This window comes from Podarcis tiliguerta (assembly GCF_965153285.1).
Source record: "Podarcis tiliguerta genome assembly, chromosome: 1".
Classification (NCBI taxonomy): Eukaryota; Metazoa; Chordata; class Lepidosauria; order Squamata; family Lacertidae; genus Podarcis; species Podarcis tiliguerta.
In genome coordinates this window covers 13,054,414-13,073,049 of record NC_139534.1, presented here as the reverse complement: position 1 = coordinate 13,073,049, position 18,636 = coordinate 13,054,414, and the positions used below count along the sequence as shown (strand labels likewise).

Genomic DNA, 18,636 nt, shown 5'->3' with positions numbered 1-18,636 from the left:
CCCGTTTTTTAAACATGTGAAACTTGAAAAGCAGTTTGCAAGATAACACAGGCAGGGTAAAACTGTACTTGCCTGGATCGCATTTCTAATACAAGAAAGGGATTTATGTTTCATATCAATTCAGGGAGAGGGGAAGGGAAACGGAGGGGCCCCAAAGAATGACATTGCGAATGGGTATGTCATTTACTGAATGTGTTTTATTTCAACAACCAAAAAATTCTAACAGACTAACAATGCACATAAGTTAAAATTTAATTATCACTTAGTGATAACAAAGATCAAGTTGATTTACATGGAAAAAGAACATTTACAATATGTTAATCCTCATTCACATTGTTGATACCGCAATAACACTTTTTTTTTCTTTTCTCTTATTTCACAAAAAAGGCGGAAAATTGTGCTTTGTTAAGAGGCACTACGAGAAAAAAAAAATTCTTTTTCCAAATAGATATTATATGATGAATATTGAATAAATAGACATATATGCATTGTAATTCGCAAAGATCTGGCAAGACCACAGGCGAAAATGCCCACAGATTCACTTAGAAGAACCACTGCAAAAATTGGCAGTGTTGGGGGCAGGAAGGCAAGACTCAGCATTGGGGGGGGGGGGAATACCTACTATTTATTTGTTTAGGTTGAAGTGTTTTTAAAAAGAAACCAATGCTGATGCCATCAAAGAGATGAATAACCTTATGAGAGATTGACCAGTATTACATATACGTAGTGATTTCAGCCAGAGTTTAAAAAGAGTAACTCGAAAGAGAACATAAAGCAGCGCCTACTGAATTTCTGATTAAAGCTGCAGCGTACTACAGAAATAAAGGAGGAAAAGTTTAAGTTAGCAAGCCAACATTGTCTTTCAATGATATATGAAATGGATACAGATATGTTGTGGGTGTCCAATATTGATTTTGGAAAAGTCCCTTTAAAAACTCTGGAGGTTACTGAGTAGCTAGAATTAGCTTGTATTGCAACATGTCTTCTTCTCCCTGTATGTTGTTACGTTCTTGGTAACTACCTATACAGAGAATTCTTTTAATGCCTGCCTTTTATACCTTTCAAATATATAAATAGTATTAACAGTTATATATTACAATGTCTGTGCAAGAAACATAAAATCGCTTTCCAAGTGATATCGCATGAGGTCTTTGTTAAGAGTTACAAAGCACATGTCAAAAGGAAGCCTACCAATGGGTTTAAGAGTCCAAATAGCAACCCAGACACAGAAGAAGGTCAAAATATCATATATATATATATATATATATATATATATATATATATATATATATGAAGGAACAGCAACACTGCTGGTGTCACTACCAAACCACGACTTCAAAAACCTGTTGGAAACTATAGTAAATTGCAGCTTTAATGCTTGTACTATTGAAGAGTCAGTCAGCATTAGTTCTGCTTTATGTAATGGAATTGCTATGCTAGGTCACTGGGAAAAGGTTTCAGTTTATGACAAGTTAAGTGACTACACGGAAATTGCTTGGTTTACTCTTACTGTCTAGAACTGCAGCAAGTTCAGAAAATGTGTTCCCACCAAGTCTGCCATGCACCTCATGAAGCCCATACCTTGGAAGAGTGTTTGCTGAAAGTGTTTAGTCTCGTTGAGATAATGAGCTTGAAGACTCTAGATGTAGGGAATAAAGGAGACACAGAAGGAAATTCAGCACCAGAGAACCATCAGACCCTATGACTGATTTCAGAACCAGCCAGACTTGCCCAGAGTGATCGATGTGATATAGTCTTACGATTTCATTTGTGAAAGCTTTGTTGAAGAGCAATTTGAGCATATATGATGAGTAAATTTCCAAACATTAATATCAGACAAACACTAGAGGAGCAAAGGAACAAGAACTACAGCTGCACAAGCCTCACTGAAATTGACAGAAGTTGCACAGCAACAGTGTAGATGGTTTGCGCCTCCAAAACACATAACACCACTATAAAATGTGGCTCAATGTAAAATTCCACACATTAAATCTCATAAAAGCAACTTTTCATGAAGACTGATTTAGTAGACAAAGTCTACTGTGCACTGATTTTTCCCCCCCACTAAAAAGTCCATGAAAATCCACCTGGTTGCTACAGAAACAATAAAGAACAAAACATGCTCTGTGACTTCAAATGTGCATCATATACTAAAGTTTTTTTAAAGTTACTACTTGGTTTGGGATTTCATTTGTTAAGGTGCCCTGATTTTGTCCCCCATTTTCTTGCTCCCTCTCCTTCACTTTAATTTTTTTTGGCAGTGCTGCTCTAGGTTTTTTAAATGCATACCTCAAAAATTCCCCATCAAGCTGCCAAAGTGGAAGCCATAATAAGAATTTAAAAAATATATAACAGGGATAAACATAGAAAATAAATAGGTATTTCAAAATAGTAACCACACCCTGAGAGCAGGCAGCAGTTTATCTAAAAGCCAAAGCAACTCATTGTGAAGTGGTTTTTTTTATACATAAACAAGACTCATATTTTAACGAGCTCATTTCACAGTCTATACTTTCAGATTGTTATGTCCCATGCAAATTTCATATATGTGGGGATATATATATATATATATATATATATATATATATATATATATATGCCGTAATAATTTCCTTCATTGATTTCATAGGTCTATTTCTTCCTGTAACTTGCTAGAAGGTCCTTTCATAAGTGCAAGGTTAACGCTGATGTAATCATACGTGAATTACAATTAACATTGTCTCAGTCAAACATAAAAGTGTAACACTCAAGTGCCTTTTACAAGGGAATGTCTGATTGGGCTATGCAAAATAATTGTTCGGTTTGCACATACTCTATGCGCACTGGGGGGAAAACCCAACTTTATGCGCACTTTTAAAAAAAACTTTTTAAAAAGAAGAAGCCAAAAAAAAAAAAATGGATCAATGTATTGCTTTTCCTGTGATGTTTTCACATTATCTCTGGTCAGTTTCTGAAGCAGTTGCCTTGTTTTTTTCAGGATTCTCTTCTTCGGTTTCCACTTTGTACATTTCCTCAGAGCCCTCCTCACTGTCATTCTCCTCTGACTCAGTCAGTAGCTCCTCGTCTTTGTATTCTGCCACATCTACCACGGTGCCCATGTGCTCTTTTAGCTTCCCATGATGCTTCACATGGTAACGCTGGTTCTGGAAGAATTTGATGATGGTGTGTTTAGGCAGATCCAACTGAGCAGATAAAGTGTGGATGGCCTCCTGATCTGGATAGAGGCCAACATCATGGATGAAACTTTGAAGGATGCCCAAAGCCTCTAAAGAAATTTTAGTACGAGATCTTGTTTTTTTGGTACACGTGTCCTCTGTAGGTGGAGGTGGGGCCTCTTCTCTCGGAGGTGAGTTTTCCTTTGCTGGTTGGGATTGCTGTCTATGAAGCACCTGAGAATTGAAAAAAGCATAGCTATTTAAAGTAAGTCTGCCATGACACCAAATGTAATAGAATTAATACGTTACTAATTATGATTATTACATTTATTCAAATATATAAAATACAAACCAGCTTGTCAATAATTTAAAACCAAAGACATAGAAAAAATATAACACTACCCAAAATCTGTGCTTCAGCTTTTTTTTTTTATTCTCAATCAATCTCTTCTGTATAATGCAAGTTTGCAACATGTTGCATGAAGATTCTATAGCAGTACCTGTGTAGCAATACTGTACTAAAAAGTGTTCAAAAATAGTTCAAAACTATTTCCTAAAAAAACACTAAAAAGAGAAATACATTTTTGGATGATGGGGTGAAATTTTTATTAGGAACATGTAATTTATTACCAACTTAAAAGATGGCATATCTAAAGTTCCTAAAATCCCATTATTTGAAGAAGCTAGTTATTTCACTAAAACATTTGTTCTTTATTTCTGCATCTCTGCATGAGACAGAAGTGACATACTTAGAGTGTGTTTAATCAACTTCTATGCAAACATTGCAAATAGTTCCAAATAAAGGTTTACTAAAGCTTCCATAATTCTCTTTAAACTTAAACTCACAGAGCAAATTAGATGAGGATTTTAGATCTGAGAAGACCAGAACTGTTAAAGAGGAGAAACATGGAACCATTTGTAAGGCAAAGTACACGTGTGTGCATGAACCACGAGAAACTATGGGTAAAGTGAAAGTCTTATCCTCAATTATCAGCCTTGGAAGATTCAAGAAATATATTTCTTCTCCTGTTATGATGGAAGGTGGCTTACGTCCTAAGCAATGAAAAGCTTGTGGGGCCTAGAAAATGTAATGAGTTGAAATAAATGTTACTGGCACTCTTGCTGCATAACTTTTCAATGATGACATGGATGTGTGGTCCAAAGCAGCATGCTGCCATCGAAGTGAGAAGTCCAGCCATTCAATTCCCTAACTTCATTAAGCAGCTACACGGTAGGTCCTGAATTGCTCATCTTGTAGGCCAACGTTTGCTCTGGTGATCTGCGTGTCTTAAACAAACATACTCCAGCCATGCTGTAGAAAGGAATGCTGCAATTATTTGCTATAAATAAATTGGCTCAGGAAAAACAACAACACAATGCGAGAGCAACTAGTCCAAATGAGAAATATCAACTTCTTTCTCTTATCAAAAGGAGCATTGTTCCAGGCCTCCACAAGATGATTCTTTTCAATATTTCTTTTGTTTTTGCTTTGCTTTGAGACTAGTTTTTCAGTATAATCTAAATGCTTGTACATTTAGCCCTAGGGGTACTGCAACACAGCAAGAAAAGGAGCAGTATGAGCCCCACTCCCACCAACCCAACAGAGAGCAGCATCCAGTGTAAATTAGGTCTGGAGTCTATTTGCATGAGGAAGAGGAGCTGGCATTGGTTCTCTACCATGTCGGTTTAGTAATCCCATGGCTGGCTATATCTACTAGAGGCGAAAGAATGCAATCATACAATGGCTCCCTATCAACAGAGTTGCAGCTTCTCTGCAGTTGTCAATAGGCAAAGCTCTGCTGATATCTGTCTTGTGTGTTCTCTTGAGTGATAGCTCCGTTGGCTCATGTACTCACAGCCAGATAAATCTCTGGTGTTGCATTTAACGCTCAGGAGGGGAAATTTCATGTGAGAAACCATCCTGAAAGCACAGGCACTTTAAAAAGGCGCATGTACAAAGCTTCTTGACGCAGCCTTTGTCAGAGGGGTTGAAAGAACTACAGCGACCACCGTACACCACAGAAGAGAAGAAAGGCTATCTGTTTAATTTCAGTTAAGTGGAACTAAGAAAACCAGAATCAAGCCAACCTGACAAGTATTAAATACCTGGGATATGTAAAACAATACACCTAAGACATTAAAATGTTTAATTTGCGATGAAATTGGCTTCAAAACGACATACAGTGGTACCTTGGGTTAAGTACTTAATTTGTTCCGGAGGTCCGTTCTTAACCTGAAGCACCACTTTAGCTAATGGGGCCTCCTGCTGCTGCTGCACCATCGGAGCACAATTTCTGTTCTCATCCTGAAGCAAAGTTCTTAACCCGAGGTACTATTTCTGGGTTAGCGGAGTCTGTACTTAACCCAAGGTACCACCGTACTGGTTTGTTGAAGAGGGTGTTCATTCTGCTTTTATATGGCACTATATTCAGTGTTGCGACTAGAGAGTGTAAAACATTTTAAACAGGAAAATGCACCCAGTTCTTTGTTAACTTTATCTGAAGAACAAGTGGCCAATTGGTACAGGGCCTAATCCAACTGCATATAAGAAGATTACACCCAAGTCAGACAAGTACTCCAGTCTCCATAACCATGAGCCTCAGAACTAGGCAATCTTCTCATGCTCACCAGCTTCTATTAAGACAAAGATCCTTGGGACGTCCAAGTCAGGGTACTGTGGCTTGATGTCAGTTAACAAATAAGCCATCTCATGCGCTTTGTAGAAGCAACATCTTAACTGAAAATGGCAGAGTTCTGTGAAGAGTCTCTTGTCATAAACATTGTTCCTAAGAAATAAGTCAAATGTCTTAACTTCCAAGTAACTGTGCTCAGGATCATAGCACAAATTTGATGCAGTTCTCTGCTTTCACTCCTCCCTTCACTTCGCCATTAGCACAAGCAAGTCTTCACTTCAATTTTGGCCATCTGGAACTGACTTCCTATTTCTTCCCCAAATCAGTTCCCATCTCCTTGCAAATCAGAACTGAAACATGTTTTGTTCCCTAGCCACAGGTCTCAAATGTTTCTGCTTTCTCTAATGCATATTCACTTTAATGTTGAAAAGGGATCTACATTTGTATAAGAAAGCTAAAGCACAAGACTGTTTTGTTCTTTTGAGGGGGGGGGACTACTTTTCATAGGTATTACATTTTCACTTTTCTGAGGTATTAGTCTATTCAGATAGAAAACATACAGATATCTAATATGATGAAAGTTGACTTTGAAAAGATAAGTGACTCCTATTAAATCACACAACATTGCAATATGTTTTGAAGGCCACAATGAAATCCAGCTGGGAACCATGTGTAAAAAATAATAGTACACGCCTGCAGGGAAGGAAGTATGATATGGAATGATTAAGTTTAGGAAAATATATAATGTAGTATATCATTAAGGGAATGATCTGTATTACTTGTAATAAGCTACGGCAGAGGTTTCAAACTGTATTCCAGAGAACTCTGGAGTTGCTAGAAAACTGATCAAAGCTTCTTCAGTCAGAATATTAGTTAATAATGGACCAGCTTCTCTGAACATCAGTGTGCCTTCCACTATGGATTTTCCACTGCTTGCAGTAGCCAAGCCAGAGTTTTTGGTGTAAGGCTGGTATTTTTGTTTTAATTAGACTGTCCAAGTGTCTTTAAAAGCTGCCTGATATGTGGAACGGTGAAACCTTTTCTCATCACTCTTTGATGGTAAGAGCCTCTGCTACATTTCTGCATTAAAAGATATGGATGGAGGAAGATAAGTTGAAGACCACTGAGCTTTCAAAAAAAAGTCCTCATAGAACTAAAAGCAAATAATTATATAAGGAATAGTGGGAAATGCTGCAGGAACTGGAAACTCCATGAAGATCAATTAAAAGGGTTTAAGTCACACTAGATGAAGAAGAACCAATCGGTGGCCCCCCGCCCCAGTGGATTTGGCCCTGGGTGCTATATTCAGCTATTCACAGAGTGAAAGCCAACATTAGCAAAACTCAGAGTAAACTCATAGAAATCAATAGGCTTAAATTACTGAAATCCAGAAATTTATAGAGCCAGGCTCCATTTCCACAGATGGGAGCAGACCCATCCCAGAGGAGCACACATTTGCAACTCCATCATTCTCACAGAGCAAGCAGGTCTTGTGAGTGAGTACATCACACCTTCCCTTTAAACTGGTAGACAGGGCATGGTAACTATTTGGAGAAATTTGTTGCTTCCATGCAGTTCTGAATGTCTTGCAGGATTCCTGAACTCCTGAATCGTGACTCCTGAACGTTTTGCCTGCCTCAATAAAGTCCTGTTTTTTACTAACATGTAAGAGCCCCCGTGTGTGTGTGTGTGTGTGTGTGTGTGTGTGTGTGTGTTGGGCATGAAACAGGATATAGGGAAAGAGTCTCATGTGAAGTGGCCCCCATGATTTAACAATTCGTGGAATTCTTGTAATGAGTCTGAATCAGGGATGGCCCGAGACGTCTGACTCTGCCACTGTATATAAAATGGCCCGGCCTGCTACTGCTCCCCACCCCCCACCCCAGATCTAGGCCTCTTCCCGTGCTGCTGCCAGCCCAATCACCACAACTGTACCCTTGCCTGCACCCGCACTGCTGTCACAACACAGCAGCAGCAGTAAGGGTGCAGCACCAAGGGCAACGGCACTGTGTCAGTGGTATGGGAAGCCCCAATGGGGCTGGCAGCAACACGGCAGGGGCAGGGAGAATCAGAAGTATCTTTTTCCATCAGCCACTAGCCATAGCAATAAAATAAAATACAATGTACTGAAGACAGAGGTAAAAACTTAACTATACAAAATTCATTATAGAGGTTTACATCAATAATCAAAACATAGGGAGGGTGGAAAGCAGCTCAGTTGCCTGAGGCAAATGGCTTCACCTTCCCTCATGCATGGGCCACCCTTGGTTTTAACAGCTGCAGTCAAGAAGGGTGACAAGTGTGAACCATTCATTTGCCAACAGTGGCGTTTCACCTGAAGCAGCAGAAACTGTGGTTCTGCCTTGCTCTTTCCTGGTGGGTAGGGAAGAGAAACCCAGCACATTTCAGGGAGGGAGGATAATGACCTTTCTTATGAGACATAAGAACAATCCTTCCATTCCTTTTACTGTTTTACAGAAACGTTTTATAATCCTTTTTATTTCTATGGCATAACAGTCATTGTGTGGAAACTGTAAGGGATTTATGATAATGTTATGTAAAGGTAAAGGGACCCCTGACCATTAGGTCCAGTCGTGACCGACTCTGGGGTTGCGGCGCTCATCTCACTTTATTGGCCGAGGGAACTGGCATACAGCTTCCGGGTCACGTGGCCAGCATGACTAAGCCGCTTCTGGCGAACCAGAGCAGCGCACGGAAATGCCGTTTACCTTCCTGCCAGAGTGGTACCTATTTATCTACTTGCACTTTGACGTGCTTTCGAACTGCTAGGTGGGCAGGAGCAGGGACCGAGCAACGGGAGCTCACCCCGTCGCAGGGAGTCAAACTGCCGACCTTCTGATCGTCAAGTCCTCGGCTCTGTGGTTTAACCCACAGCACCACCCGCGTCCCGGTTATGTACGCTCTGGCAAACATTTTGTTTAAGTCTGCTGCAACACATTGTATGTGGCTACTTGGAAACTTTAGTTGGTTTAAAATATATGTCATAATTATTGACTGGAACCAGTCAAACGGAACATTATCTTGCCAGTGTGAACACAATTGCACTGGCTCCCAGTTCATTTCCAAGTGCTTTCATCCCTTAAAGTCCTAAGCAGCTTAGAATTTGTGTGCCTTCTCCACATGAATCTGCTAAGTACTAAGATCACCCTCAGATCCTCGGAAGCCCTTCTCTGCATCACAGAATCATAAAAATGTAAAGATGGCAGGGATCATTTGCCTAACACGGGGCTCAAACACAGTACCCTGAAATTTTGAGCTTCCTGCTCTACCAGCTGAGCTGAGCAAAGGTGAGTTAGATGGTGATGCTTTTTAGTGGTGGTTCCTCAAATTTCAAATTTTCAAATCTGGTGGGTTTCAGATCTTTAAATCTTTTCACTTTTTAACTGTGAGACTTTTGGTTACTGATTAACAATACTGTTTTGTACTTGTTTGGATTGTTCAGTTGCTTTAACTTTGTTTTTAGTTGCTCTGGGAGGCCTTTACAGTGGTACTTTGGGTTAAGTACTTAATTCATTCTGGAGGTCCGTTATTAACCTGAAACTGTTCTTAACCTGAAGCACCACTTTAGCTAATGGGGCCTCCCGCTGTCGCCGCACTGCCGGAGCACGATTTCTGTTCTCATCCTGAAGCAAAATTCTTAACCTGAGGTACTATTTCTGGGTTAGCGGAGTCTGTAACCTGAAGCGGATGTAATCTGAAGCATATGTAACCCGAGGTACCACTGTACAGAGGAAAACAAAATAACAGAAACAACAGTAAATAAAATAATGTGCGGAGGAGAGAATTATCTGGTAGGAGAGACAGATGTGGCTACAGTGAACTAGGACAGCTTCACAGAGTTTGTAAGCTGATTCCAAATGCATGTGAAATTCATGACAAGCCAAACTTGCTTCCATTTTTTGACTACTAAAATGTACAATACTAGTAACTTTGCTTACAGCAGAAAATATTCAGCCTAAAGCTGTCACTGGTTTAAAGCCACTGAGTTTCTTTAAAAAGCACTGGACAAAATGACATCTCCCAATGTCAAATACCCATCAACTGTGCATATATTCACTACTTTTCAATGTCTCATTCAGGTGTCTCAGACGTAGAGTGTATTAAATCTCTAGAACCTCATTTTAAATGCTGCACTTTGAAAGTGTATGTTTATGCTGAAGGGTGCACTGTGTATTTACATTTTTGAAACAGATGTTTGCAGATGCAATAAACGTACCCATAGAGAACTGTATCATACCATTCTACAGCCTCCAATTTATATAGAGAAGAGCACAACAATAACAACAAAGCTTGGGTAAATAAACGGCACCTTTCAACACAATCTTAGTCTGGGCGTCCTGTTGGCAAGAGTGTTAATTAGATAGAATTTTCTGCCAAGAACCTTTACTAGCTGCTAGGAATGTCTACATGAGAAACTGTAGCAGAAGTTACAATTTGCACCTGTGCTTGTTTTTCCTTTCAAAGCAGTGGTTAAGACTTTATTTTATTTTGCTGTGAAAGGTATTTGTGTCCTTTAGCTAAACAGGGCCGCACTACATTACAAAGCTCCAACAGAAGTATTTTCTTTGAGTTTGTTTGGAGCCGTGATTTAGCACCTTGATGCAATAAAACTCCATTAAATACTGTGATTTAGTTCCATCACTTTTCTTGGACTGCAGAGTATCCTAAGGTTACAAGCTGAGGAAAATTCAAACTGTTATTAAAAAAAAAAAAAAACCACACATACACACCCCAAAAAAACTGTCTATGAAGTGATGACAAATTACAGACTACAGGTGTTAGATTACATTTTGACTTCAGGCAGGTTTAATATACCTTGGCTTCCTTTTACAATTGCTCACAGCATGTACAGTTATGGACAGGGGAGTTTAAAAAAAAAATAGTACTCAATAAATGAAGACCATGTCAAAAGAAATCAATATGAGCGTGCAAAATGGTAGGAAGTCTGACATGGATATATATATGTTCACTTTCATCTAGCTTCCTTTAATATTGTAACCAAAATGCTACTGGCATTTTTCATGTATTGCCTTTTTTAAAAGGGTTTAATAATTGCTTCATGAAGTAAACACTGGTATCACAGATAATTGAACCACCAAGGTGTGATATACATTGAACTTAATTTCATCAAGGCTGAAATATCTCTTTTGAGTCTTTTTTTTTTTAAAATGACATTTATCTGAAAATGTTCCTATTTTTCTGAGGATTTTAGCAAGGAACAGGATTATTTTTTTTCTGAGAATTTTAATAAGGAACAGTATTAAATGTATCTGCATGACTTTTAGGCACTAAATTGATTTTTCTAAGAGCACTAGCTAAATGACCATAATAAATGAATTAAAAAGCATTGCAAAGAATGGGAGGCTGAAGGAGAAAGGTCTTATTATTATATTATTATTAGCTCAGTGGCAGAGCACATCCTTTGCATGGAGATGGTTCCAAGTCCCCAGCATTTCCAATTCAATGGCCACGTAGCAGATAATGATAGACAGCTTGAGATTTCAGAGAGCCACTGTCAGTTAAATCATGTAACTTGCTGGGATTCCTGTCCACTCAATGTTAGACAGGTGCTATCTCTGTTGTCCTCGTTCAACAAACCTCTTGAGATCTGTTCCAATGTATTTATATCATACACACACAAACACATTGAAATACAGTGGTGCCTCGCAAGACGAAAAGAATCCGTTCTGCGAGTCTCTTCGTCTTGCGGTTTTTTTCGTCTTGCGAAGCAAGCCCATTAGCGGATTAGCGGAATTAGCGGTTTAGCAGCTATTAGCAGCTATTAAAGGCTTAAGGGATTAGTGGATTAGCTGCTAAAAGGCTATTAGCGGCTTAGATCAGCTGATAAGCGGCTTAGATCAGCTGTTAAGCGGCTTAGCGAACAGCTGTTAAGCGGCTTAGGGGCTTGGGGAAAAGGGCGGAGGGGAAAAAAAACCCCAGGAATCGCAAGACATTTTCGTCTTGCGAAGCAAGCCCATAGCAAATTCGTTTTGCGAAGCACCTCCAAAACGGAAAACCCTTTCGTCTAGCGGGTTTTCCGTCTTGCGAGGCATTCGTCTTGCGGGGCACCACTGTATGTATTGAAAAGGGTAACAGAGTAGACAACACCAGTCCAATGAATACATGGTTTGACTTGGTATAAGGTGGCTTCATATGTCCAGAAAGAAATGAAAAGGGAATCAGTTAAGATACTACCACAGGAAAGTACTGATTTTTGATTCCAGTATATTCGGACTAAACGTGACTAATTTCTGCCATTTTCTAATGAAGGTATCACTTTCATCACTTCATTTTTCAAATGCATAAACAAAACACATGATGAGCAAAGATTATCTTCAGTTTATCTGCTTGATTGATTTCATTACGCGACATTAAAATGTCTGCAAGATCAAAGTTCTGTCTTGTCTTTATCTATCTGCCTTGTTGTTTGTTACAATTAAGCAGTATGCTTAAGGACATAAGAAGAGCCTCCTGAAGCCAGCCAATGTTCTCACAGTAGGCAACCAATTGCAAACAGGATCCGAACCCAAGAGGCCCCTGCTTTCCTGTGGCTTCCGGCAACAGGCATTCGGAAGCATGGCTGCCTCCAGAGAGGGAGAAAAATGTTTCTCTATCCATTTCTCCATGCCATGTATAATTTTATAAACTTCTATCGCGTCACCTCTTACTTGCCTTTTCTCTCATCCCAAGCACTGCAACCTTTCTTCACAGGGTATCGCTCCATTCCCATGATCATTTTGGTTGCCCTTTTCTGAACCTTGTGTTTCCCTCCCATCATTTTTGTAAAACTATAAAACATTCTTTTAAAACAAATAAATGTCAAAACTGTGCAGGGGGTGCTGGTCATGGGCTCCCCCAAGCTGCTCAATACACTTCCGAATATATAACATTTTAATCCTCCATGGCCAGACTTGCTGGTAAAATCACCCTATATTCTCAGCGGACACACACATTGCAGTCTAAATGCTAGGAATATGCCATTTCTTTGCAGCAGATGAGTGAGCTGATCTCCTCAACAGCTGAGTAACAACTATGCATTTGTTCCTCAATAAAGTGGAAGGCCATGACTTGAGCACATGTTCTCTTCACTTGCGTTTATATAAGCTGAGTTCTGAGTAATGGTTCTGAGTAATTTCACTATGACTTGTTCTTTATAATAAGAAATGATGCTTAGAAAAATAGCACTAATATTTCATTAACACTATTCTAGATTACCATATTTTGTGCTCTATAAGACTCACTTTTTCCCTCCTAAAAAGTAAGGGGAAATGTGTGCGCATCTTATGGAGCAAATGCAGGCTGCGCAGCTATCCCAGAAGCCAGAACAGCAAGAGGGATCGCTGTTTTCGCTGTGCAGCGATCCCTCTTGCTGTTCTGGCTTCTGGGATTCAGAATATTTTTTTTCTTGTTTTCCTCCTCCAAAAACTAGGTGCGTCTTGTGGTCTGGTGCGTCTTATAGAGCGAAAAATACGGTATATAGACAGAAAGGCACCATCTTCATGCATGACTTGCTGCACTATTTCACATAAACCTAGAACAGGAACCAGAACCAGAAAAAGGATACAAAGTGGCTCAGATATTTGTAGGAATCCCTGTTAAACCATGGTGTTAATCCTCAAATGCGGTTTGAACAAGCAAAGGGATTAGCATAGGTCTTGGGTGGTTTACAGGTGTCAAGCATAATGAATGTGTTGCATCTAACATCCATCCAAAAAAATCTGTTCTCTGGGCAAGCCCTAAGGAAAAAAATGGGTGTTCCTCGTGTATCACAAAAACATATTCGTCCAAGTTAGAAGTTTCCTAGGTGAGTGAGCAATAAATGAGGCTGGCCTGGTTGTTGAATCACTCAATCTCATAAAGAAACCCACTTTAGAACTAGTACTGGTGATCGAAATCTCTCTCTCTCTCTCTCTCTCTCTCTCTCTCTCTCTCTCTCACACACACACACACACACACATAAATACACACACACACACACACACACACACGTACGTTTGGGGGAAGGGGGTTAGGGAAGGAAGGGAAGGGAAGGAGAAGACTGATTGTAGATTTATTTCTTACAAATTTCCCCATGCAGCCTCCCTGTCCCAAGTGAGCAGATGGTTTAATGTTAGTCAGGGTCAGGAATTGCCCTTGTGGCTTCCTGCCTGCCTGCCTTTGTAGATTATCTAGATCATATTAAGATATGCAGCCCCCAAAATTAGAGAAGCTAAGTAGAGTACTTAAAACACTAGGCAGCCACAGACTTTGTTTCTTGGGCATGCTGAACTCATAACTTAGGAAGAGTTAGATCTGAACTAAACATAAAAATACTGGCTCTTGGACAACATATTTATGTTATCAAGCACTTCTTTGTCTACATGCAGCCACTTTTTGCCTCCTGTACTTAATCATTTCCCCATTCCTTCTCCTTCTCTGGGCCAAATGAGCCACTAAATGCACAGGAATGAACCACTACCCTTTCAATGTAGTTATTTGCCTGCCTCATTTCTATTGATGCCAACAATTTGACAGAAAATAAGAATGTACACATATTCACACAGACTTTACCTTCAGAGTCTCCCTATTTTGCATCTAAAATTCTGCTTGAAATGCTACCATGGATCAAATTAGGTTGTCTAACAAAATGTGGAGGGAAGTGGTGCTGCTATATTTGGGACTTTGTTTCATGCACCATTTGTGCATGAATTTGTGCATTAAATTCAAACAATCATCTGGGCGTTAAAATCGATATATGCACTGCCACCACCATGCTTCTTTCTGGTCCATACTACTCCCCTTACGAATTTCAAGCCAGAGTGCCAGAAGAAGGCACAACTGGCAGAATTATTCCCAATGCATTACCATAAAATAAGGTGTTTGTTGTATATGAGCATCAGATGGTCATTTATTTACTTGCAGGATGGCTTGCTATTTATATTTTCTGCCTACAACAAAACATAGCCCTGACCTTTCATTCTATATGAAGTCTTCTTAGTGCCTAGACTCAACAACTTTGTATTCCCTTAATTCCTTGGACCACATCCTCAGTATTTTTAATCCCCTCCCAACCCTGCAGGAAAGGATTTGCATTGCAATTTAATTCACAGCCCTGCCTTTAACACCCATTGTTTCTCAGCTCCTTGCTTTTCATTCCATTGCTTGCCTGCTTTGTCTTACTCCCTTGAATGATGTTGACTTTTGCCTAGTCCCCTTGCCTGCCCAGTAGTCCTGTTTCAGCTCCTCTTTCCAGCATAAATCCTCTCCAGTCTTAGGTCATTTGTGGCTTTTCCCATCTACCTTTTTAGCAAGTCTCAATACCTGACACTTAACAGCAGGCGCTGAAAAAGGCTATAGGTGTGCAATATTTTCAAAGCTTGTGAAATTATGGTTCTATATGTATTTCATGACTATGAATCAAAGCACCAAACTCTACTTTCTCACATCTCAGCAAAGTATTAAATTCCCTGCTGATTCTTCTAGGTCTAAACTAAGGAAAGTATTTTACTAAAGGAAATCTCCGAGGTCAACTAGCAATTAACTGAAAGGTTCTGATTGAATATACTATTGACTGCTCTCACATCAGGCAGCTTCCTGTTTATTATACCTTATGGGCTGACTAGGTGCCAAGACATTAAGCTGTCAATAATGTATTAATAGTGAACTATCCCCCTCCCCCCATTTGCCCAACAAATCCTCACATATTAAGGCCCATGATGAAATGATGAAAATCCTCACAATTAATGTAAATTAGTTCTTTGGGTTATTAAAACGTGGAAAAAATAATGAACAATGTGAAACACTTCAGAAATTGAAATACACAGACCAAATGACCTGATTAGGACTATTTCCTGAAATCTTTGTATAATTTACATAAAGCATAAAGTTACTTTAGATATCTGTCCTAATTTAGTATGCAGATTAATAATTCACCTTGCTCAACATACGATGCATGGTATTGTGATTGTTTTCCTTTAAAATACGTTGTAGATTTCCAAAAATGATATCCAGCACCTTTGATAACTTATTCAGAATACACCTAAACTGAACATACTGAACATTGTGTGCAATATACCTAACATACCACGTAAAATGTCATAACTGCTGGTATATGAATGCTGCCAGCAGTCCTCAAGATCACAAATCATTGCACACGGACATTTTTAATTCACAAACAAGTAGGTTTCACTTATAATATTTTCTGTCAACCTGACAGTTTCCCTTCTGGTGTATTGGGTGCACAAAGAGCAATCATATGTTTAAGATGTTCATAGGGAATTTGAACTCATAATAGTTTTTTCCCCAAAGCAGAGAACAACAGGTTGTGCAAACACTTCTTATATCATAACTGTGTGTTTAGTGAGCTGATGCGTCAGTTAGTAAACTAGTGCTGCCCCATAAATTGCCACTGTCCTGTGCTGCAGATTCTTCACTGAAGAGACATGCTTGGATCCTGATTGCCATCAAACTGCTCCTGGCTCCACCACTTTAGTTCAACCCAGCTTTTTGAACAGTTAGGGAAGGCTGGGATTTTTTTAATGACAAGTGGGATGAAGCTACATAGATTACGCCACTTCAAGTTATCCTGAATAACTCTGCCATACTTGCTACACCTGTTTCCATTTCTACCACTACAATGAAAAATCTCTTTGGATTCAGGCTTTCAATATACCCATAAGTAAATTAATAAACCTCCCTTTCTCTGTTAGCTCTTTTCGTGTGACAAAGGTTTGTGTAAGTCAAACACTTGCATACATCATCATCATCATCATCATCATCTAAATTTGTATACCACCCTTTATCCAAAGATCACAGGGTGGTCCACAACATAAAAATACAAAATGAGAACATAAAATACATAATAAAACAAAAACAAGTCAATAAACCCCCTCCCACAAACACATTTAAATGACCATAGAATGTTCAGCAGCCCAAGGCCTGGTTACAGAGAAATGTTTTCATCTGTCGCCTAAAGATATGTAACTAAGGTGAGCTTCTGTGCAAAGACACAAGTGGGAAGCCATCACAGAAAAGGCCTGTTCTTGTGTTGCCACCCTGACATCTCATGGAGATGGGCCTCAGATGATGACTGCAGAGTTTGGGTCAGTGCATGTGGGGAGAGGCGGTCCTTGAGGTATTGCAGTCCTGAACCATTTGTAGCTTTATAGGTCAAAACCAGCACTTTGAATTGGGTCCAGAAACTAACTGACAGCTAGTGCAGTCAGGCCAGAAAATCATCCAAAGCCATCATTAGACCCTTTGGATCAAATAGACTCCAAGGGCAGACCATTCCAATAGGTCCTCTGCCTCTGCAGTGGGGAAAAGGCACTGAAAATCTAAATCTCAGCAGGAAGTGATCTGACCATGACAAGGAATGGACGTCAATATCCCTCACTTTCAGATCACCCTCTTCCTGCCCAGTAGAGAAAACGAGGTCCGGAATGTGGCCTGCCACTTGTGTTGGGCTGGTGACATGTTGGGACAGCCCCGTGGCCATCACAGCAGCTATGAAGTCCTGAGCCACCCTAGAGCAAGTTGCCTTGGCATAGATGCTGAAGTCCCTCAAAACCAGCAGGCTAGGAGTCCTCAATACTTCCTCCAAGACCAGCTGTCAGCTCAGGCAGGGAGACTGCTGGGCAGCATGGCGGACGGTAAACCAGCACAATCCCTAATCTGCCCCGTTTGCCCAATGCCAGGAGAATACTCTTTATCACTTTCACAAATAAAAAGTTTGTCTGATTTTTCATTTCCCCTACCAACATCAAGCAGACACTAAGTTAAATTTAATTAACGATTTACAACAAACAGTGAGAAATTATTTAGAGAGGACTTCAAGTCCTTAGCATTCAAGTGTCTAAAAAAAGTATTATATAAAGAAAACTTTTAATGAATTGAATAGAGAAAAGCACTTTAATTAAATGCTGTCAAAGAGGATTGTATTAATGACTGCACACAGAGGAATTTAAAGCAAGCCAAGTATATTTAGCAAATAGGAACTGGGCTTTAGAAGGCTGTAACTATTTATGCTTCCAGAACTGCAATGCATCTAGATCACGGTGCCAAGTGAAACCAGTTATGTTATTAGATATGATTTTATTTATTGAGGACTATTAAAATTTCAAATGTGACAGGGAAAACATTTTTCACTTTCAAAATGAAACAAAATTATTTCCGCTTGTAGGAGGGAAAATAAATAATAAATAGTAATAATTACTTAGCACTTAACTGCTGGTGGGCTGTGTATACACATATTTGAAAGGCGGTGTGGAAATTTCTCCATGTCTCTTCATAGTGCAATGCAATCCAATGCATTTCTTCTCAGAAGTACACCCCACTGAATTACAGTGTGGCTTATGCCCAATGTGTACAGGACTGCAGCATTATAAAAAGGTAAAGGGACCCCTGACCATTAGGTCCAGTCATGGCCGACTCTGGGGTTGCAGCGCTCATCTCGCTTTATTGGCCGAGAGAGCCGGCGTACAGCTTCCGGGTCATGTGGCCAGCATGACTAAGCCGCTACTGGCGAACCAGAGCGGTGCACGGAAACGCCGTTTACCTTCCCGCTGGAGCGGTACCTATTTATCTACTTGCACTTTGACGTGCTTTCGAACTGCTAGGTGGGCAGGAGCAGGACCGAGCAACGGGAGCTCACCCCGTCGCGGGGATTCGAACCGCCGACCTTCTGATCGGCAAGTCCTAGGCTCTGTGGTTTAACCCACAGTGCCACCCGCGTCCCAATAATGCGTCAGCATTATAGAGCAATCCTAAAGTCATAAGAAGGTTTCTTCTGGTACGTCCACTGAAAGTTCAGCAGCTGTGGATGGTGTTCTGCCACTGAAGGGGTGGAT

General features: G+C 40.0%; 1 protein-coding gene across 2 annotated transcripts in view; it reads right to left on the bottom strand.

The window, feature by feature from the left end:
• Positions 1-1,748: 1,748 nt before the first annotated feature.
• The window catches only part of SATB2 (SATB homeobox 2), a 122,640-nt gene continuing 105,752 nt past the window's right edge, over positions 1,749-18,636 (bottom strand). For both annotated transcript variants that reach the window (XM_083408818.1, XM_083408819.1), the window contains one exon: positions 1,749-3,389. In XM_083408818.1, the coding sequence (XP_083264944.1) occupies positions 2,934-3,389 (456 nt within the window). In that variant the 3' untranslated portion in view covers positions 1,749-2,933. The remainder of the gene's footprint in view (positions 3,390-18,636) is intronic.